Source organism: Macrosteles quadrilineatus, unplaced genomic scaffold (genome assembly GCF_028750875.1).
Source record: "Macrosteles quadrilineatus isolate MER2022 unplaced genomic scaffold, UCM_ALF_1.0 Scaffold_5__1_contigs__length_97177068, whole genome shotgun sequence".
NCBI lineage: Eukaryota > Metazoa > Arthropoda > Insecta > Hemiptera > Cicadellidae > Macrosteles > Macrosteles quadrilineatus.
The window spans coordinates 39,751,090-39,774,695 of record NW_026542598.1 but is presented as its reverse complement, the minus strand read 5'-3'; the positions used below and the strand labels follow the sequence as shown (position 1 = coordinate 39,774,695).

The 23,606-nt window shown below is 35.2% G+C and overlaps 1 protein-coding gene across 1 annotated transcript; it reads right to left on the bottom strand.

Moving 5' to 3' along the window:
- Positions 1-242: 242 nt before the first annotated feature.
- On the bottom strand, positions 243-15,931 carry LOC128995546 (uncharacterized). Its single transcript, XM_054420564.1, has 9 exons — positions 15,814-15,931; positions 12,553-12,855; positions 11,609-11,806; positions 10,980-11,196; positions 10,195-10,320; positions 9,515-9,850; positions 9,021-9,137; positions 7,422-7,574; positions 243-316 (listed from the first exon to the last, which is right to left on the bottom strand). The coding sequence occupies exons 1-9, from the start codon at positions 15,847-15,849 to the stop codon at positions 309-311; spliced, it is 1,494 nt and encodes a 497-aa protein (XP_054276539.1). The 5' UTR covers positions 15,850-15,931; the 3' UTR covers positions 243-308.
- Positions 15,932-23,606: the final 7,675 nt, after the last annotated feature.

Sequence of the window (23,606 nt, the reverse complement as noted above, 5' to 3'; positions counted from 1 at the left end):
TTGACAGGGTGCGGTTCAGAGTGGTTTTGTCACTGACTATTCGATAATTTGTACCAATTGTCAAAGGTTTTACTTAACTGTCAAAAAGGTTTGGCACAGTTCAAAATTTCTTAACTCGGATAAATTCAAATAATTTCTTTTGTGAAAGGGCAAGAAATCCAAAGATAAAATTATACTTTTGTATGAAGATATTTATTCACAGGAGGGAGTATTATAAATGAGAACTAGGAGTAATCATCATCTTCAATGAGTCCATGGACTGTTGCATGGTGGTTTGTAGGTATATTTCACAATTCTGCCGCTGTTTATCACGAGCCTAGAACCACAACACACTCACTGTATATCAGACCCAGAAAGCACTAACAAGCACTAGCCTTAAATAGATCTTAAGCATACAGAAATCTTAGGTGGGGTGTTCATCATAGACACAACATATGGCACAAAAGAGTATTTTTTGTACCTAGTGCCGAAAATCCTTACCACTAATCACCACAATAGTAATGCACACTGATAGTCAACACAACTACAACTTTAAGGTTATGTGAAGAAATAATTTGAGGAATCAGCAAAAATGATAATAAATAGTTGCTAGGCAGTGGTGGCAATAAAACAATTCTATTGCAATGCTATGGATACTAATTGTGTATATAATTATGCATTCATGTATTAAGAAAGTAAGCGGGCAGCTGATTTTGAGGCCCTAGGGATGTAAAAATCTGCTCGTTCCCCAAATGAGGATGACAGCTGGCATGGCCAGCAAAACGCAACTTTCAGCCACCAATTAACGTATGTAAAACAGCTAAAAACATCAGTGTGGTGAAAAAGTCTTTCAGAGTATTTGTAGGTGTATTTCACTATTATGTGTCCTGGATTGTAAAACCGAGTTCTTAAACAGCAAAAAGGGCTTTAGAATCATGCTATAATTGTACAAACAACCGTGAGGAATAAATATAGAAAAATGTATATTTTGATTGTCTATGATCAGCAACACATCCAATCCAATGTAATGTGTGTTTAATGAATTATAAAGTGAATTATAAAATGAATTATATTTAGAAATTATAAAAGAATTTTCATTCATAAAAAATAAATGAAAATAGTAAAACTTATGTCAGCTTATAAAAAATAAACTATACTGTAGAATGGTAACACCATTTTTAAAGCATTTTCCTACTGATCACTATTGCAGCACACGTTTACTGTGTAATTTAATTTTGTTTGTGCTTCTTTCTTCTTTGAACCCAAAGATGGTAAATCTATTTAGGAAGACAAAAGAATAAATAAAAATATATATGGAAACTAGAATGTCATATTTAAACACCTTTAATACTCACCTAAATAAATGTTGGAATTAGTTGGCTTATAATAGCCCGGCACATTGGGCATGTTATCGGTATTCTTACTGGCATTTCAACCAATTGCCCATCATCAATGTATGTATCATAAATTACTTGATTAACAAACTGTGGAAGACAATCCCTGCAGAGGATGTTGTGTCCACAGGGAGTTGCATATCTGTTTGGCTTATTAACCAAACAAATGAAGCAAGTGGGCTCCCCTTCTTCAGCCTCCAATGAGATATCTAATGGACCGAGTTCCAAGGACTCCAGCAAGTCCCTTTGCTGCTGTTCCACAAAGTCATTGGGGATATACTCATTAGGCCTGACTGATATAGGTCTCACCCAGTGTCGTTCGTAGTATGGACGCTCTGTAAACAATTAATTGAAAACTTAATAATTGGTAAATTCTTTTGGTAAAGTTTATTTTTACGTTTTTAATTGTTATCATATTCATCCAATGTACAGTATCACCATTTAGGTTTATTTGTATTCATAAGCAGCATAATTTAGTTTGTAAGATTGTCATTATTGAAGCGTGTTACTATAGTTTATAGTAACGGTACTGGACTCATTGGATCGTTAAGGCTCAATATAATCAATCTAGTGTTGCAAGGGATATTCTGAGTTGAATAATAAAGATCTAAAATTAATTACTGAGCCAAACCACATCCATATCACAGCCATTTTGATGATCTAATAATTTCTAATGCCCTTAAGACACACCATTTAAGTTAGGCGAACAACTCGATAATCAACAAAGGCAGAAAGTGAAAGAGTTAGTGGAACAATTTCCTGACACAATTACCAAAAAAGTAGGCAGAACAAATTTGATTGAGTACGATATTAAGCTCAAATCAGAACAAGTCGTTAGGACCAGACCTTATCAGTTAGTGCCATAACTCCAATAGTGGTGTGAAATCTTTTAACAGTCGTGTTCCATAGTCAAGAGGGTGTAGGCGCCATGGTCAAGACGGGACTCCACCGCCGATTGATAAGTTTACCTTAGAATAAGTAATATTAAAATATGTTCTAATTTTTTTCAGGAAGGGGGGATTAAGGGGTTAGGGAACTATTGGTTATTTCAGCTTAATATGTAAATTATATTTTAGAGCACACTCGTACCCTTAAGGTACGAGTGGAAGTTTTAAAGTGTTCATTTCCTTATTATATTTAATTAGATGCATTAGAAATTATTAGATCATCAAAATGGCTGTGATATGGATGTTTTGCACTGAGCATATGTTTTGGCAGTTCCATTTAAGTAATGTTAAATCATGTTTATTTTCGGGCCAAAAACGTCATTTGTTTATGTTTATGATCCATACCGGTATTTTTCTAGTAATCGTGTCCGCTATTTGCTATGATTACCCAGGTGCGATACGAGACCCCGAGATTACGTTGCGCAGTAATCTTTTGCGCTTCATAACCTCGTAAAGAAAGGCGAGAGAGCGCTGAGTGTTTGTATATCTGAACCAGTACAATGTTGACAATCTTCAGCCAGCCCAGGAAGTAAATATGACGTCATTGTACGAGACCCCGATATCTCGTACCGCACAGCTGTAGTAGTTCATTATTTATTTGTATTTATTCTTTTCCTACAATAACAAATTAAGAAAAATATATGTTTTCTGTTTATTTACGAATTCCTTATAATCGTAACCGTTATAAAAAATATATTTTATCTTTCTTGTATCACTTTTTATATGAATGCGTTTCCTTTCGGCTGATTTCAGGCTAAATATAATACAAATGAAATATGTTTACAAATTACTGTATTTATTTCGTTATAATTTTTTGGTTGGGCTATGACCTCGAAATGAGTGCGTGCCAACAGTGAGTCGAGTGGGTGGGGGGGGGGGGAAGGGATGGGTGCAACCTTGAAGCTCTATTTGACTTGCACCACTTCCCTAAAGGGCTGGGAAAGGGATCCCAATCGCAAAACAAAAACCAATGATACAAAGTTGTTTATCGGAAATTGCTTGTCCGGTTTGACGATTATTTAGCATTGATTTTTGTGTTTTGTATGATTTAGTAGGGACCAGGAGAAATATTCGAATTAATGTAAATGGTTTGCTTTTTTACATCAAAATACAACATTACACAATCGTGATATTTTAGGTCATTTACCAGTGACCTTTAGTACGCATCCGTTAGTGCTGTTTTAGAAACACGTCGATAGTTTAACAAGATTTATGTTCACGTAGTTGAAAACGATAAATATGTAAACCTATAAAACATTAGATAACTCATAAAAATAACAGCATAAAAACGCCATTATTCTTTCTCTTTGTTCTTGAGTTATTTCTTTGGTTTCCTTCTTTCATCCAAGCATTCGACAAAGGTTACCATGGTTACTAATCACCCCATTAGCCTCATGTAGTGCTTGGAACAACTATTTTTGATACGAGACCCAGGGGTCTCGTATCGTAATAAAGTAAAAGTTTATTACTTCAGTGCGTTACGAGATCTATTTATCTCGTTCATTTCATATTTACTAGTTGATACACCAAGAATAATGCATTATATATGTACACGTTTCATTTCTTTACGATAACTGTACGCCGAAATATCGATGTGGTAATTTTTGGAAAGAAGCCAAATTATGGGTCCCGCACTACGGGCTAGGTACGATACGAGACCTCGGGATCTCGTAGCGCAGTGAACGTGTTAAACAACACACATTAATCAGTAATAGGGAGAATTGTCAAAAATAAGTATTTGCAATATTATTTTCTGATTTTAAAATTTCTTTTCTTTTCTGTATCATGTCATGTTTTGCAATATAACGTTCCATTACCAAATTAGTGGTAAATATTATTATCACAATAACTCTTAAAAATTTATTTCTTATTGAATTATCTTATCTCTAATGTACGGGTTGTGACTGCCTTTTTGACAACTTTTGCCTATATTATTCAAGACAGATCATCATAGTTTCTTGAGATTATTGTTATAGCCTACATGTTTGTTTACACGTTTGTAGCCTACCAAATTTCATTAAAATCGGATTATTTTTGCTTGAGCTATCGCGATAACGGACACATCTATTAATAAAGACATATAAATATATGAATTTGAACAGATGTTGTTTTTACCTCAATATGAAAAAGTAAATCGGTCCCGGGTCCAGGTCTTACCATGGGTACTACGGTAATACTGTAGCTTATTCCCTATATAAGAAATTAAACAATTTCTCCCCTCTTCTTAAAAAAAAATCCCTAAAATAGAGATGACGTACGGTATGGGAAATATTTTATTCGTTGAATGATCAACTACATTTTGTAACTAACGCAATAGTCATCATTATTTTTACACTTATTACTCATTAAACCATGCTAAATGTTCAAAGTTTGTATTATTTTACTCAATTTATACCGTAGTTAGAAGAATTAGTGTAAGCCTTGAAAGTAACGGTCGATTTCGACGGGTTTCACCTAGTAGTATAAATAAGTCAATCCTACGTACAGAATGTCATTTAATTTGTGTCACAAACGCTAAACAACACCGAGCCATGGCTCTGTACCCCGGTAATTAATGCTAAAGCATTCACATAGTTATTATTTACAACTGTTATTATGACTTGTGGATTTTCAATATGAATATACAACATAATAAAATAAGTGATCGTAATTGAATGCGTTCGGGTAATTCAAGGAAGTCGCGGGAACTTTTAGCAGTGTAGAGGGTAAGCGACCGCACCGCGAAACACGTGTCCACGCCGAAGCCACGCCCTTCCCCCAGAGGGGCGGGGCCGGGCCCTAGCTGACCGATTTGAGTTGTCGGTACCAGCTTGATATTTGATCTATGTGAAATGGTACCTAGGTGAAAGGTTGCCTAGAAGAAGGCCTCCCATTTTTATCTTATCCCGTTCACAAATCAGTTTTCAAATTGAAAATCGGATGAAAATTCCACCAATAACGCTGGGCCGTAGGGAGCGGCGCATGCGCACTGGCCACTGAGTTCCACTGCGTTGGTTTGTAGTATCATTCATTATCATTCGACTCAATACCACCGGCTCCGAACCGTGCAGTCGTCTCGAGCACGGTAACCTCGCTGGCTTAATAACGGAACCGTAAACCTTCTCTGATCTCACGGTAGGCCTAATTAACTAGCATTGAGTGTGACTTTTGGTTCCCTTCGAAGCTTCGATTCCTAGTAACATCGTGTTGATGCTAAAGCAACCTTGGAAAAAATTATATTATTTTCGATACGATAACTAACGTCGATATTTTATTTTATTTATTATTAACTCGTTCCATCCCAGTATCGTTTTGTTGCTGCTGAAACAACCTGGGTGTATTTTGTTTTGTGTGTTAAACGTTGTATGGGAAATTCGCTAAAACAACATACCAATTGGTATATCAGCTGGAGCTGGAGCCGGAATGGGTGCCACTTCATTAGCTTGTTCCGGTGCAGGCACGGGCTCAGGCACGGGTGCAGGCACGGGCTCAGGCACGGGTGCAGGCACGGGCTCAGGCACAAGTGCAGGCACGGGCTCAGGCACAAGTGCAGGCACAGGATCAGGCACAAGTGCAGGCACAGGCTCAGGCACAAGTGCAGCCACGGGTGCTGGGACCAGAGGGAGCCTACCTCCAACTCCTCGACGACCTCGTCCTCTATTGAAACCTGTAGAAGTATTTATACAATTTGAATTACAATGATGTAAATCAAAATACCAATTTAAAAAAATACGTAAACGAAAACATGCACACGCAGACATATGTCTGTGTGTGTATGTGTCCGTTACCATTTCGATTGGTATATACAGGGTGTTTTTTTAAAAACGTGCATCTTTATTTATGTAAAAACCGCAATAGATAGAAATATGCAGTTTGCGGGAATCATCTATTGACGTAGGGGGCCCAATTGTTTTGAATTCAACGTTACATTCACATTCCCCCCCTTTCCCCCCCTGCCCCCAACTTAATTTTTTTAAATAGCAAGGTACCCCTTGTGACATATCAAATGAAAGAGCATGAAAAAAGAAAATGTTTGATGAAAAAAAATTGAAAATCGGTTCATAAATTTGCGAGATCTTTCCCCCCCCCCTTCCCCGGAACTTAATTTTTTTTTTAATAGCAAGGTACCCCTTGTGACATATCAAATGAAAGAGCATGAAAAAAGAAAATGTTTGGTGAAATTTATTTTTCATTTGATATGTCACAAGGGCGGGTACCTTGCTATTAAAAAACAAGTTATGGGTAGGGGAAAAGGGGGGGGATTATCTCACAAATTCATGAGCCGATTTTAAATTTTTTTTCACCAAAAATTTTCTTTTTTCATGCTCTGTCATTTGATATGTCACAAGGGGTACCTTGCTTTAAAAAAAAATTAAGTTCCGGGGGGGGGAGGGGGGAATATCTCACAAATTTATGAACCGATTTTCAATATTTTTTCATCAAACATTTTCTTTTTTCATGCTCTTTTATTTGATATGTCACAAGGGGTACCTTGCTGTTTAAAAAAATTAAGTTGGGGGCAGGGGGGGAAAGGGGGGGAATGTGAATGTAACGTTGAATTCCAAAAAATTGTGCCCCCTACGTCAATAGATGATTCCCGCCAACTGCATATTTCTATCTATTGCGGTTTTTACATAAATAAAGATGCAAGTTTAAAAAAAAAACACCCTGTATATATATATATATGTTATGTGTCAGTAAATGTTGAAAAAGTGGGTCATATGAATGTTGTGAGGTTTTATCTTTATTGTATTTCATCTTTTTATTTTATTTTATCTTTTTAAAATAGACTAGAAAAATATTGAAAACTAGTTTGGACGATTCAGTAACTCTCAATTATTGATATTGATTGTTTACATAAAAAATATGTGTAGAATTGCAGGTTGAGTAAGTATGTTTGTGTAAAGAGACGACAGGTTCATTTCACCCGTCCGCCGCAGTAACCTATAGACCATTTCGAAAGGTAGGCACGGCCCGTTTTCAGCTAAGCTACTGTATATTCATGGAAGTTTCGATCAGCAGGTTGAAACTAGTTGTGAAGACAACAATTTGGATTGCATGAATAAGGTATTCAAACCACTATCATAGCTATAATGATCACATGAGTATATGAAATCATTACCTCCGACTCCCCTGTGAGGTCTTCCCACAACTCTTCCTCTGCCTATCCTCACTCCCCTGGCATGACCTCGTCCTTCACCTCTCCCTCGACCACGCATTTGAGGTATAGGTTCCTCTGGTGGAATACCAGGATCGTCTGGGTTATCTAGTTCTTCTACACGTGGAATAGAAACATATAAACATAATTTGATTGAAATTCAAAAATATTTACCTATTATATGTATGCCTGAAATTTTCTACACTGATTCACTGATTCAAGGTCTTCTTTCTGGTAGTCAAAACTCAAGAAACATTTTATACTCAAAGAATTTCTGGTTCCGATTTGGACGATGTCTAGTTATTTAATGTCCGTAATTTTATTTATAAAGTAGTGAGGCTATATTTAAATCACTAAAGACACTCTCGCCAATCCAGTGAATACATTAAAATGACTTCGATCTTGATAGGTACTCTGGTTTTCGCGGAGAAGATTGCGTAAAATGCCATCTTGAGTGTTACAGACAAAAGGAAAGACAGACAGACAGACAGACAGAAATCTTGGAGAGAGGTGGAGGTGGGGGTTAAAGGGGAGCCTCTGCTTCCAGTTGAAGGAAGTATCAGAGGGTGTATAGTGTATACATTATATGTGAGAGAAACGGACACGGACATCGGTTCCCGCGAAGAATGTGATTTTATGTCACATGACACAATGTGTACAAGTAAAAACTATCGCTACGTTCCTATCGGAAATTCCGAGAAGAAGTTTTAAACTTTCCATTAGGGTTCCAAGGTCTCGCTAAAAATCACTTAATATTGATATTAAAATTATTCTCTGGCAACGAACACGTTTTCGGTTGTATTTGGTTCCGAGGTCCCCCACCTGGACCTCGAAACAAGCGGGGACCTCGGTCCCACGGTGGAAAATCACATCGATCGCCTCGGAACCGGCCTTAAGGCTTGGTTTCTTTGAATCACGCAGCGTCACAGCGGGATGCGGGATGCGCGATGACGTAATCACGCAAAAGTCTGTTGCAGCTATTGCTACGGGGGTGTTTTCTCTGACTTCACGTGCACAATCCTCTGTGATTTCCGCCAATTTAGTATTGCGTGAACCCCTAGACCTTCAGTGAATTAGACCTTTAGCAACTCTCATTGTATAATAATTTATTTACAAAATGTACATTGTGTACCCAAGGTCTAATCCCGCAAGGTCTAAAACAGTATCAGTGGATGAGTTTTTTTGCATTGACTGTACTCTTAGACCTTCCGGGACTTAGACCTTCGACATACTACCAGATTAGACCCTCAGCAACAAGTACAAACTGCAAAATGTGTGTCGAAGGTCTAATTGGACCTTCCGGGACTTAGACCTTCAGCAACACTCCCATTCTGTTAATATTCGTCCAATCTCAAGAAATAAGGTGACAATATATTTGTAATATAATTACGTAAAACCACTTATAATTATAATACGATTGTAAAATTGTCGTGTTTTACGTAATTTTAGAAAAAAAATTGTAAATGGCCACCATTTTGTTTTGTGATTTTGAAAATTTTTCATAATTATTTTGTTACTTTGTCTAGTGCTTTCTAGTCTAGCAATAAAAGTAGAAATAACTACCTTGTACTCTCCCACGGCCTCCTTCGCGTCCACGCCCGCGGCCTCCTCCGCGTCCACGCCCGCGGCCTCCTCTCCTGACCGGAGCCTGAACAATGATGTGCAAGTCGTCTTCGTCTTCTGTATATGAAAAAATGAAAAAGACAATTACATATAAGTTAACTCTATACCGAATGTATAACATTTAATATGTATATCTCAAATCGGCCAACTAAGATGAATCTATTCCAATAATCCACAGGGCTTGGTCACTGGTCAGTCTTAACAGCCTTTGAGAGAAATGTTTTCTTAAGATTATTGTTGCTTGTGTCTGTAAATCAACCTTACATAGCTCTAAAAAAATTGAAATTATAAAATATTTTTATTTACATTCAAAACATTAGTATGACAGTTAATAATAGTTCTTTTTGGCATGTACGCATATTACCAGTAACACTATTAGGGAATAAAAAAATTTGGTGCCTAGGCCATGACGCACGGGGTTCTAATGTAATTACCATTGTCGATTGGCATCTCATGCATGTTCTCGATCTGCCGCATCCCTGGTGGCAGTGCGACAGGAAGTGGCGGTAACCCCTCATTTGGTGGTGCAGCTACCTCCTCTTCTTCATCCTCAACAGCCAAATTGTTGTTCCTCGGAGTGGGTACAACATTGCTCACTCTCCGGAGGAATTCACCTGCATTATATCGTCTGGCAAGTAACAACGATGTAGCATCCTGAATCCTGCGGTTGTTGGCCAAATAAGATGGAGCTGGCACAGCGTCATTCGCAACTCCATTCTCATAAGTTGCGTATTGTTGGACATATGCGTGTTCAATGTTTCTTAGTTCTTCTGAAAATTTTCAAATCCGTTCTTAAAACATTGCACAAACGTAAGATATGATTTGTTATTGGCTGCTGTAGACGTAGTTACTTTAATTAATAATATACACATAGAAAGTACAAGTATGTTGGTAATCATTCAACAAAACTAGTAACCAATTACAGATTGTATATTTACTGATATTTAGTGAATGTTAAACATTACAAGTTTTAAACTACATTTGTGTAGTAGTATGTGTTATCAATACTGTCTTAAACTGTAATTAGAGATTATCTGTCGATATAATAAAACACATACAAAACTATTAGTGAAATAGGAACTCTATTATCATCAAACATGCTAGAATTTCTTACCAAGAAATCTCCACACGTTCTGGTGAACATGGCTGAACCTTTGCAGCAATTGGTTGTGGAAGCTTTCCTGGTCGTTATTGGTCCTCCGTGGTTGACCAAAAACAGAGAGGTGTTGTCCACCAACACCTAAACAAATTACACTATTAATAGAGTCCAATAACGTAGGTAGATACCCTACCATTAAAAAAGTCGGCAAGAATTATTCTACAACTGTTGTTTAATGTAATTTATTCACCAAATGGTGATATGTTTTGGTATAGTGAAGCCAAATAATGAAAATTTGTTGTGGTATTATCAGCTAAGACTGGTGAAAGTGTGTCGTGTTATTTGAATGCATAGATTTCATTTACACACAGGTATTTAGAATGTAAATTGTTAAAGCTTAACACAATTTTTTTCATTTATTTTATAATTTTTGAGAAATGTTAACCCCACAAAAATTGTTTAACATTTTTTTTGTAGTGTTTTATATGTCACATTGAAGCCCATAATTTTACAAACAAAATTATATTTAAACCAGTATACTTTACATTTTTTTTTAGTTTCTAAGATACATTTTAATAAACCCTGCGATTACGCAATAAATGGGCGAACATTACGACCAAAAACTATGGACACTTGGAGGGTTAAAGAAACAAATTGGTATACATAGATTTGCTAGTCATCTTAATTATAAGTACAAAATGCAAAATATATTTAAGTTAGTACTATACCCACCAGATGTATAAAGTATACTGCTTGTGATCTTAATAATTATTTTACTGTTATTGAGTATTCAACGTCACCTTGAATCCAAGTTCGTCGCACGTACGCCATGTACTGGTTGAGGATCGGTTCCAATCCGTTGGCCTGTACATACGTGACAATGTACCGGAAACCTTCTTCAATCTGGGTTTCCGGTAACAATGCCAATGCCATTGTCATTTTCACAGCACGTTTAACGGCAGGATTGATGTTCAGGGCTCTTGCCAAGCCTAAAGATCGAGCCTTCCTCCACATTGCCTGAATAAAACCATTGTAACCATATAGTTTTTGTGTATGGCCATGCACTTGGGAATAACCAGGTTTCTTATGTACTGGATTGAAAATATGTAGTACGACCAAAATTGATTGTGGATCCGAACCGAGTCTTAAATTGCAGGTTAAGCAAGGAATTATACAATATACGAGTACATAAATGAAAACTGATTACCAAAATAAAATTCAATATCAGCACACAATTTCCTTGACTATTTAACATGACATTTATAACTGTTTATATTATTGCTTCATTTGTATTGATATACATTTCGTAATAAGTACATTTATATCCCAACGTACCCTCCACTATTCTTATTTTGCACTTCCACGTGTTACATACTGTTATGTCAAATATGTACAATTATCTTACATATTTATACTGGTTAGTGCTTACTGTTGACGAGTGGAAAAAACAGCCGAGGATATGGGCGTCGGCGAACCTTTCCCTCAAGGCCGTCTGCAATGCAGTTTCAAAGTCAGAAACGATCACTTGAGGGTGTAGTTCCGGCGCCAATTCAACGAGCTTCTGTAACACTTGGTCGTACGCACCTTTGGTTTTTTGCTCCATCAGCACAAAAAACACGGGATATGCCTGTTAAATGAAATACATATATGTTCACAATGTAAGTGATGTAATTTTGCAGCAAACATGCTTATTAACGTATTTTCAACGCTGCGTTCGACTTTTTACGGTAGGACTAATATTTACATACATTTAACAACTTTGCACAAACATGTACATTTCCCCGGTGTATGAATACAGCCAATAAAAAAATTGGGAATTTGCCGTTTTCAACAGTAAGATAAACAATTTAAACAGCAAGATGTAAAGTCTATCACAACTAGTTGCTTAAATATAAGCGGTTTTGCAAAGTACTGCATTTATTCACCCCAAAAAATTTTGTTGGGTTGTAGGGAAAACTTTTCCCTACAGCCCTACACAATTTTTTGGGGTGAATGAATGGAGGAAAACACAAGAGGGCTAGGGGTGGGGACTTTTGGCTAGACATGTCTACATGGTAGGAGTCGATGATAAACAACCTAGCCTGATAGTATTCGTGTTGTATATCGGCCTAATTTGGGATAATATTTAATCTACTATTTCCTATAGTAGGGAATTTAATATGCAAGTTATTATTAAACCAACAAAAATCTTAAATGGAATAAATAAATTGGAATTTATTTTGGGTTAGGGTTAGGCCTATTACCATCAAGTCTGGGATAATACCACGCGTATTGCAATTACATTCACGTAAAAGCGTGAATATTTTTAGTTGAATTACATTATAAATATAAATTAAAATTTTAACATTTCATTGTACTATAATTAATACTTACCCGATTGAACATCATAGCCATGACAGTGAGAAGCTGTCGTGATGGCGGAACATTGGGGCGGACTTTAAAAGTCCCGTCTAAGTGTATTTCCGAGACGTTTCTTGTTTCTCGGATCAACTTTGGGGAACCAAATATTACGGATGTCCCGTGTTCCTCATGCCGTACGGTCCCGAGGAAAAAATCTCCGCCTCCGATGGCTTGGGCGAAGCGCCTGTTCCTTTCCTCGGCCAGGTTTGCGGCAAGGATGTCCAGAGTTTGAGGAATGACGTCCATCCCCGTCCGTGCGTGTCGATACATTGATGACTTGATTGCATTAAATGACAGTCGAGAGGCCACTTCCAAAGGATACCTTCAAACACGAACTTAGTGTTACCATAGACAAAGATAATTAAATATAGACTGTCAGCCGTGCTGCGGTTAACATGGTTACCATCGGTTCTGGCGCACACCACTAATGGCGCTCCCAGTGGTGTGCGCCAGAACCTATGGTAACCGCAGCACGGCTGACGGTCTATATTTAATTCTTTTTGTCTATGGTGTTACGTTTCAGCAATACATTACAAAAAAAATGAACTGTATAGTATCAACATGCAGCTTTGATGATAGTATATTAATTTAAATTCATATTGCATGTCTTAACTTAGGAGTTAAGTTTTACTATTAAACTTGGCGCACATTATTGTGCGCAATCTAGACACAGGAAAAGAGGAAGAGGAACTTTATATCAATCTTTTTTTGTAGCACTTTCTTTCGGGGTTTGGTTTGTTTTGTTGGTAAAGGAGGAGGTGGCAGAAGGACTGATTGAATTCACAGTTTACGTGGCATCCTTTTTGTGTAAGTCGGTATAAGATTATCTTTCAATTAATCAAAATCAACCTAATTTTCTTTATCAAATTTAATTTAGTTTTCTGTATCAAATTTAATTTAGTTTTCTATACGGTACAATAGTAACAGATTTTTGTTAATTTAAAACTTCAAAATGGTACCACGTGTGTGCGCGCGTTTCAACATTATAATTGATTTCTGCTATTAATCCTTTGCCAACATAGTTGACAAATTACCGAAATAGATGACAAATTATAAATATCTCCCACGATCGCGACGAAAGCGTAAACATCCTTCATAATCATCGCACCATCATGAACATTTCCCGCCATCAAGGAAAATCCTTAATCATGTGAATCGGTGAATTAAGCTAGGGGTATTGGCGAGAGTAGGGGGGCAGACGTGTAGGCTAGGCTACTGTACAGTCTCGGTAAGCAGTGCGTGCAGACGTACAGTCCGCGCGCATTTATCGTCACAACATACACGTCTGCCCACCCGTTCATATCGCTCTACGCTTAGTTGATTAACTAATGCGCTTATTTCACTATTGGTTTTTAATTTTGTTGTAGTAAATGGATTACTGTATTAATATTGGTTTTTGAGTATTGCTCGTTCATATTACAACACTACGACCCCATAAAATTGCTTCCTTCTTGATTATCTCCGTTATTTCGGCTAATCGGAACAATCAGCTAACCTGAACGGGGTTCGGTCCCAATTAGTTCTGATTGGCCGAACTGCACTGTAGTGTGTTGAATGTGTTTGCAAAATGGCGGTTTTATGAGCCCGCCCAGCATTATCCCTCACACCACCACCTTACCGCAAAATGGCGCAACGGCGCAACTACCTCGAGGCTGATGAAAACTCTAGCTTATGTAATGGCAGATCACTCCATAACACCCTACATGAAATAACATTGGTTTGTTGTATGACGTTGTTCAAGCGCAGTAAACAAATTCAAGTTTCGCAAATGGGTAAAGGAATATTATTATTTGGGTAGGCTAGATTACATTGTTTGTAGAAAAAATAATGTCTGGCAAAATGTGAACGCTCATAATAATGTTAATAATGTACGCTGTTTTAATGGTTAACTGAAAAAGCCAATGACTTCGATGAAAGGAACTGCTATTCTGTTTGTGAAACAATTTGAATTCGTCAATAACATGACAATAAATTGAACAATTCAGCTTCTTTTGCAAAAAATAAAGGTAATACCCCACAGGCTTAAGGGACGCTGTGATTTTTTCATTATCTTTGTTAAGGGTGTTTGGTCAAAATTTGATATTTGATTTTTTGTTATTGTTCAGTTGTTCTAAAAATTAGAAATACAAATAAGAAATAACTTCTTATATTATTAATTAAGGGAGATGAGCTTGAAAGTAGTTTGTCATTATTTGGTACCAATTCACAGGAGATATGGGTTATGCGATTCTAACTGAAATTGGAATAAAGGTGTGCAAAATCAAAACAAAAATCACTTGCTATTTTTAATTGTAATATTTTAAACTTTTTTAAGAAATTTTGATTTTTTTAAATTTGAAAATATTTAGGATTTTAAAAGTTTACAAATAACTGTTTGTATTTGCGTGAAAGTCATCTATAAGTTGGCATACAAACAAAATTGGTATGTTAAATCGTTTGGGATGTGATATCGTACCTTTGATGCATTGCGCTAGCGGCGCACTACACGTTGAGAGCGTCTACATTCCGTCACAGAAAAAAAACTACTATAACCTGTAGTATGTTTTCTGTGATTCCGTGCACCGTCATAGCTTCGAGCACCGGCAGACTAGCCTAACGACCAAACACCCTTAAGCTCTGCCATGACGGCTTGCAAAGTTTATATACTTTTCATATCAAAAAACTTAATATTAGAAGAATTTGTAAATAATAGCAACCATTATGCCTACCTCCTACACTCCTCGTCAAATATTGTTCGATGATCCAATGTCTCCTCTTGACATCGTTGTAGGATCCTTGTCCTTAATTGGATCACCTGCAACAATGTATTGTCCGGTTCGTGATTGTGTGCTCGAGTAACAATAAATGATTGACTTGTTCGCAATTCAGGTGTTAGCGGCATTGTTGCCCTAGCCATGCAGCGCGACCTACTCTGCTCTATGCATTTTAAATATACAGTGTTTCTGTTCGTTTCACTGTATAGAAAATAGTAACCATCATTAACATGGTAGTACGTGCTGTTTTGTCTAAGACCTACTACTTCTGACACAATATCCATTGTTCATGCGGTAGATTGCACTAAGTTTGTATTGCACATGTAAACCTAACTTAAATTAAATATACACTACTAGTTGTCCAACAATAACGTATAACAAACACTACAGCGCACTCCACAACACAGCTAATACTCAAAATGAATTTCAATTGCGAATAAAAACATTACGGTACACAAAACGTGACAAGTTAGCAACTCACCTTAGTACATGAGGAAATCTTGTTAGGGGTCGTCATTCGTCAAATCATAACGCACAAACCACAGCGAGAACCAACTGTTTGATCTGCACTACCGACATCATTATTTGGTACACCTAGGCTGATTCAGGCCGTTCTGGTTCAGTTTAATTAATAAGTCCAGAACAGTCTAATTTTATGCAGATCTAATGTAATGTTATGCTTCGATGTACAACATTCATAACATACTATATAATAACACAAAAACAATATCACCTTGTCTAAATTTCTCCAACACTCTCCAAAAATAGTTTTTTTTTATCGATTGCTAATATTACACCTTGATTAAATTTACCAGGTTATGGATATGCTTCAATATTATAAGCATTCTTGTTAACAAATTTCCGTATATTGTTAATAAGGTGTTTGGCTCTAAACCACCTGGTTATCGTTGAATGTAATAAAAACTAATAACACCATCTAGGCTAGATACATATCCAGCTAGGTATATGTATCTATTGGTGAGTATACCCAGCACAAACAAAACATTAAACAACTTCTATTGTACAAAAATATTATTGTAGTTGTTGACAGCAAAACACAAATTCTCTATGTGTTTTGCTGTCACCATCCACTACAAAACTGTTGTAATTTTTTTCCAACTGTAGTGGGATTTCATTACAATTTGATATACTCATGAATTCTACCAAACTTACGTACTCATACGATTGCCAAAACAGATTATCAAATATTTTGTTCAATTTTTTTATATTAACAAAAACCAACTGTCTCTTTTATTACATTCTTCGTATATACGAGTAAAGTCTGCTTTTATGTGTGCTTGCTTGCTTGCCTGCTTGCTTGCACAACAATATCAAATAAGAGTTCAAAGATTTTCCTTTAAAATATTCTAAATCATTTATTTCTTGCCTACAAACGTGTTTGAAGACTACCAATACCTCCGTGAAGTAATTATTTCACTACAGAACTAATTTGCACATTTAACAATTGATCATTGGCCGTATGGCTTAACAGTGGCCATATTTGTTGAACGAAATGGAGCACTGAACTTTGTATTTAGATCGGAAAATTACAGTAGCAGAAATATATTTGATCATATCATTATAACAAAATGCCAAGAACATTAATTAAATCTGGGGGTTTTACTTTGCATTATTATAATACCGTATGCTACATCCCTAAGGAAAAAATCTCAATTCCTTTAGAAATAGTGGCGCAAAAATGAAAATCGTTTGCACAACCCATTTCGAAACTAATGTAATTACTTTGGTATCATAATTAATGCTGTCATTAGTGAGCTTATAACTCAACAACGAGTTTAAACAACAAGGAGGGATAAAAATCCTGTGAGAGTATCACTTCTTGTAAGGTGATAAAAGTGTTACTAGTATCCTAGTACAGTAACCACAACCATCACAACAATAATCCATTACAATTGTTAACAGTTAGTTATAACTGGGTCAAAAATCTTACTAACATTATAAATGTGAAAGTTTGTGTGTTTGTTTGTTTGAAGTTCAATCACGCATAAACTACTGGACGGATCCGGCTGAAATTTGGCATGATGGTAGCTCACATTCCCAATTAACATATAGGCATATTCTTATCTCAAAAATCCTTTCGGGCTCCACCCCAGTGGCTCTGTAGTTTCCCATGTTAACCTTATGATGAGTATTCATATAAAGGGAATTAAAGAATTTAGTCAGCTGTTTCAAATAAAAAAGTTGGTTCTATGTAAAAGCATTAAAAGTTATAAGATTTACCAACAGGGTGCAAAACTACATTTTTTTGCATTTATGAAAACAGCTAATTATAAGTAAGCAGCAACAACAAACTGTTGTATGCCATGAGAACTGTCAAGGTATGATTGTTTACAGTTGTGTTCATGTTTTTAATTTCATGAATAATTTTTTATATTTTATGCACTTTTAATCATTTGTTTTTCTCTATTGTTCAGATGAAGTGGTGGAATATTATGGCTATGGTAGATGTGTAATACTATAGTATACTGTAAATTTATAGAAGCAAATTTTATCAACATGTGTCCTCCCCCATTGCAAGTTCCAAGTTTGAGTTCAATATAACTGCAATAAGCATTTTTTTACTTATATGCCAACCCCGTATACGAAGGACGGGTACTCTGCTAGTAATTAATATAGCAATTGAAAGTTCTATAGCAAATAAGTTGTCACAAAAGTAAGTATATTTCATATTTCGTCTATCGTATTACCTTTCATGCGGCCAATGACGATATAGCGATAGTTAGCAACCATAATCAATGGGAGTACAATAAATGTTATGGGCATAAAAGTAAAAAATTGAGTCATTAGAAACCGAAGATCCACATTAATTGTAGGTAACATTTGTAAGTTTATTTGTTGTGGAAAATTAACTACAGCTTTACTATACTTCCACAGTCTACCACTGTAGGCCTACCGTTACTGTAGTTTTGTGAAGGTTCACTTTAGTTATCGAACACAAATGATTCTACATACTGTACAGTCTTCAGCACCTTCCAGTACTAATTCCTGTGTAACACTTATTTTTCTGTTTACTGTTTGGATCCTTCACAGTTCAAAGAGACTTATAACGAAATATCACACTCTTTACAATATCAACAAATTACTGGGCTGCGTATTCTTCATTAAATTTACCTTTACACGAACCCTCTTCTACAATACTTTCATTTTTTTATTTTATACCTACATGGCAGGACAATAAGGGCAAGTAAATTTGCATTTAGACAATTAGACTTCTAATAAATGTTTTTAAATTGTAGAAAATAATATACCTTAAACAAAAATAAATGAATATTAAACTAAAATATAGTAACGGGTGACTAATCCTTGCTGAGTTTGGTTAATTACATTTAATTGTTAAAGAAATATACTACAGAGACATGTTTTATTACAATACAAATATAATTCTATTAAATACCGTAGAAATTTCATCGCAGAACTAATAACAACTTGAATAAGGTATGCAATTAAAAAAGGAATATTTAAGATCCTACTCCAGTTTTTTAAAACATTTATCATGCAAAATACGATTATTTTTATAGGTAAGGGGCATAATTTATCTCTCGGTACCGGTACCACACTAGACTTTTCGTTGATTAGTTGAAGCCGAAAACTGGTAAGTCCTATTGGAGCATAAATCTTTTACTGGAAAGATTATTATAATGAAATAATTAATTTAAATAATTATGTAACTAATTAGACCTGTCCATATTTTGTTTCAACTATAAAAAATAGTGTTTACAATTTGTACAATCTACCATTAAATACGGGTGAAACATTGAGTTGACGCCTGTGCACTCAAACGACACCAACTTGAAACACATTTATTGAAAATAATTGTTGTGCATTTGGTAACAATATATCACTATTATTTAAACAAATTAAATGCTAAATTGATTCGTTTACGATAGCATACTTTTAATAAGCGGATTTAAAACAATTGCTTTATTTACACAATATTCGTCAATTAATAATCTGAGCCCTATCTATAATTACAGTGCCTTGTGATTCAGAACGCAACCCATATACATCACAGTTACGCAAACAGTATTTGAATAGTAAAGGGAGTTAATGTACAAATGTTGGTCAGTCGAACGCACGGGAATCGAGTAGTCAATTTTTTAAACAGTTTAATTCAGAACAGCTATTTACACATATATGGACAAAAAAACTATGTCGTATAAGTCAATTCTCATATCTTCAACGATTAAGCGATAGTTTGCAGAACAATAAGTATTTTCAAACATGACTTAAAATTGTTACAACAAAACCTTTTACTTAGGTACACAAATTGAATCTCCAACAAAACTTGATTAGACGCAAATGTTTGATATACAGTTGAACATTTTACATTTTTTGATAAAACACATTCTTTGTAAGGAAAAAATTAAATTTCACTTGAATTAGGTTACAGCAGACATTCGCTAGTTGTGGGGAAAACTAAATATAATTTAACGTTACAATTTCAATTTAATTAAATTTGAAACTACCTGTTTGTTACAACAACCGGAAACAACTTCAAATATTTAGCGTTGGTTACTAGTGCACTATTACAACTTAATAGTTCAGCTCAAATAAACCACGACAAATTCATTATCTTTTCATTTTTCAAATGATTTATTCTGGATTCTCTTACGGAGTAAACACAAATTGTCATCTATCTATCTATATATTAATAGGCAAGCATGTTTCTTTAAAACCTTTTTTCTGAGCTCGTGTGTATCGTAGGGAAAATCTACGCATACCGTTAGAATGCTATTTTCCTGTAGGTGTGCAGAATCCCTTTATAAATTAAAATAGGCTCAAAAATAAGCACAAAAAATGAATTTGAAATTTAAAAAAATTAACATGGGTCTTATGAGTTGCTATGGTGATGAAGAAATAACAACACAATATAAACAGAAAATCAAAACAAATGGAAGACATTCCAATCACATGTTTTATTTACAGTGTGGGGTGAAAATAGAGAAGTTTGTACAAAACATACTTTTGGTCGATTTTTCGACCACGGGGCGTGCTCTCGTACTTATTTAATACGCAAGCAGGATTTTTGTGACAATTACTCCTCCGAAACTACTGAACCGATTGTCATGTTTTTTGGTGTCATTGGAAAGAGCGTAGCATGAAGTTGTGCAGGAAACTTTCTTTTTAGGGAAATAATGAGAGAGTGAGGCCCTGGAGCCCTTTAAAGTTTCGTATTTCTCCATAAGATTAACATTGGAAACAAAAATTGTTATGAAACTCCAGCTGTTGTCAGAAATCAAAAGTGAGAAGAAGAGCATAGGTTAACCCTAAACAGTCAATAAGTTTGCTAATATAGTATTACAACAGTTTGCTACAAATATTTACTTAGCAATTGCTCGAATTCGAGCAACAGGGACACTAGTAAGCTATAAAAATAAGTTATTATTTGTTTAAAGACGTTTGCCAGATAATTTAGTATTGTTATTGTCAAGGTTAATACTTAAACCATCTTTTAAGAATAAAAATAAACACGTTATTTTACTTTTGAAAATAAATAGTAAACAATACCAACACTAGCCCTGCATGCCTTCAAAGTCCCATATATACATGTATGTATGAATGCGTGTGTATTTAAGTGTGTGTACTTGAAAATACTAATAAAAAAATATTAATTCAAATATCAATTAACAAAACAAATAACCATTAACGTTGCTGGTGACGACGTGTGTTTACGCCTTCAATCTGAGAGACGCAACAGTTCTAGCATTTTGGATGTTCCGATCTGACTAGTAGCGTTTTGGAAATTCCGACCCGGCATATGATCACAACTTCCAAAGTGAAAAGGACAGTCTATTTCATAAGTTTACTTTAAGAAATAAATTTGTACTTCTAGTTATGACTGTACTTTTGGATCTTACGATTTTGGAACTTCCGATCGGCAATATTTTCTTTGGATCTTTTGATTTTGGATCTTCCGACCCGCTAAATAACCTTTGGAAATTCCGATTTTGGAAGATCCGATCGGCAATATAAACGTTGGATCTTACGATTTTGGAACTTCCGATCGGCAATATATTCTTTGGATCTTCCGATTTTGGAACTTTTGAAATACTCCCGTATGAATTCTTGAATAATTCAGGAATAAGCTCGTATAGTATACGAGCCAAAATACTGAATTTAAATAAATTACAGGAGTAGGCTCGTATACTATACGAGCCTATTTCATGATAACTATTACACAAATAGAAGATGGCTCACTTACTCTACAGTTCATTGGCACAATGATCTGTAGAGTAAGTGAACCCTCTACAAATATTATAAGGCTCACTTACTCTACGGTTCATTTAGCTACTCGTCGCGCGGTTTGCAGCGCATCGTTGCAGGCGTGTATGGTAAACCAATACCGCAGTTCTGCCGTTCTGCCTTACTTCTGCCGTTTACTAGTCTTGCAGCGTGAAAGAGAGCTTGTTATGTTAATGCATTGTTGAATTTTTAACTTGTGTACTCGTTGCTAGAAATCAAGCAATTATCAAGTACCGGTATTACAGGAGCTATTTTAAGAGTTATTACAGACTTAATTTTCAATTAATTAAAAAGACTCACGTAAAAGCTTATGCAACTAATGGAATTACTTACTGTGTTATGAACATTTCTATATAATTAAAGTTGTAAATATTTTAAAATTGTTTAGAAGATTGCCTTTTTAGTGTTTTCTACAAACGTGTCTCAACTTATACACATAGACTGGTGGAGTGGTAATTTATATTTCTAATCATTTAACTTTAAATTATGAACGCTTTCAGTCACGTGAAGTTGAATTAATTAAACTGACATTAGTTTTTACCATAAATGATAAACCTTTTGAAATTGACTTAATAGCTTTGTATAGAAACTATAAATATGATTTTTATTTTTTCCGCAATGATTTGCAACGTATTTTGAGTAATTGTAAAAACACAGCTATTATGTTAGGAGATATAAATTTATGCATTTTAGAACAAAATAACAGTGTTATTGATTATTTAAGTATAATGAACTCATTTGGTTTTGAGTCGTTTATAAATGAGCCAACTTGGGGGAGAGAAAATTGGGTAAAGTGTTTAGACCATGTATTCATCAGAAGTAAGACTAATTTAATTTTTCATAGTAATTTAGAAAACTATGACTTTACTGATCATGCTGGAGTTAATGTAAATTGCGTAACAAGTTGTGATAGTGCTTTGAAAGAGGAGTTAAGGCTGTAGATCATTCAATTTTAAAAAGAAGGTTGGCTGAAGTGAGCTGGATGCCAGTGTTTGATTGTGAGGATGTTGATAAATCTCTAACAGTTTTTTACGATATTTATAATAAATGTATTGAGCAATCAAGTTTTTTAAGGCCTATTAACAGTAAAAATAGGCATCGAACTCCATGGATATCGGACACACTAATTAAAAAGATAAATGAAAAAAACAGACTTCACTCTCGATTGAAAAAGCACTATGACATACATTTGTTTAATAGATATAAAGAACTCTCTAGAGAATGTTCTAATTTGAAAAGACGGGACAAAATTAATTATTACTCATCTAAAATTGAAGCAGTAAAGGGCTGCATCAAAGTCTTATTGGAATATATTCAAATCTATTATGAGAAAGTCAAAAAATGAACTAACATCTATTAATATAGAAAATAAAATTGTACAGGTTGAGGGTAATGAAAAAATAGTTGTTGACTCATTCAATAACTATTTTACTGGTATGCCGGATAAGCTGATTAGAGAATTGTATGGGCCGGGATTCCCCGCCATGCCGGATATCGGTCTAGCGTGCAGCTCAAGGTTACGTTTATCTGAAATTACTGAGGTAGAATTAGAAAGTTTAATCTTAAGCAAACCAAATAAACAGTCTGTTGGCTTTGATGGTATTTCCATAAATACTATAAAAGAAAATGTTAAGATTTTTGTCCCAATATTACGTCACATTTTTAATTTATGTATAAAGCTAGGTTACTTTCCTTCTAGTCTAAAAACAGCACTCATTGTTCCAGTATATAAGGCAGCTGATCCATTGCAAATGAATAATTACCGACCGATTTCACTTTTAAATACCTTTGCTAAGCTGTTAGAAACTTGTGTGAAAAGCCAATTAGTTAAATATTTTTCAGATAACAATTTATTTTCAAATAATCAATTTGGGTTCATGAAAGGTAAAAATACTGACCTAGCAGTTGAAAGACATATAAGCGAGATAGTTAATCATGTTGATGAGCGTAAACCAACAATAGGAGTTTATCTTGACTTTACTAAGGCATTTCACTTAGTTAATCAAGACA

Bases quoted from the DNA above. Each gene is read 5' to 3' on its own strand.
- LOC128995546 (XM_054420564.1), bottom strand. From the start codon at position 15,849: ATGACGACCCCTAACAAGATTTCCTCATGTACTAAG. The intron at 9,138-9,514 runs GTAATTACATTA...TTTCATATACAG, and splicing joins TGAGATGCCAATCGACAATG to AAGACGAAGACGACTTGCAC. The intron at 7,575-9,020 runs GTAGTTATTTCT...TTCCACGTGTAG, and splicing joins AGGCCGTGGGAGAGTACAAG to AAGAACTAGATAACCCAGAC.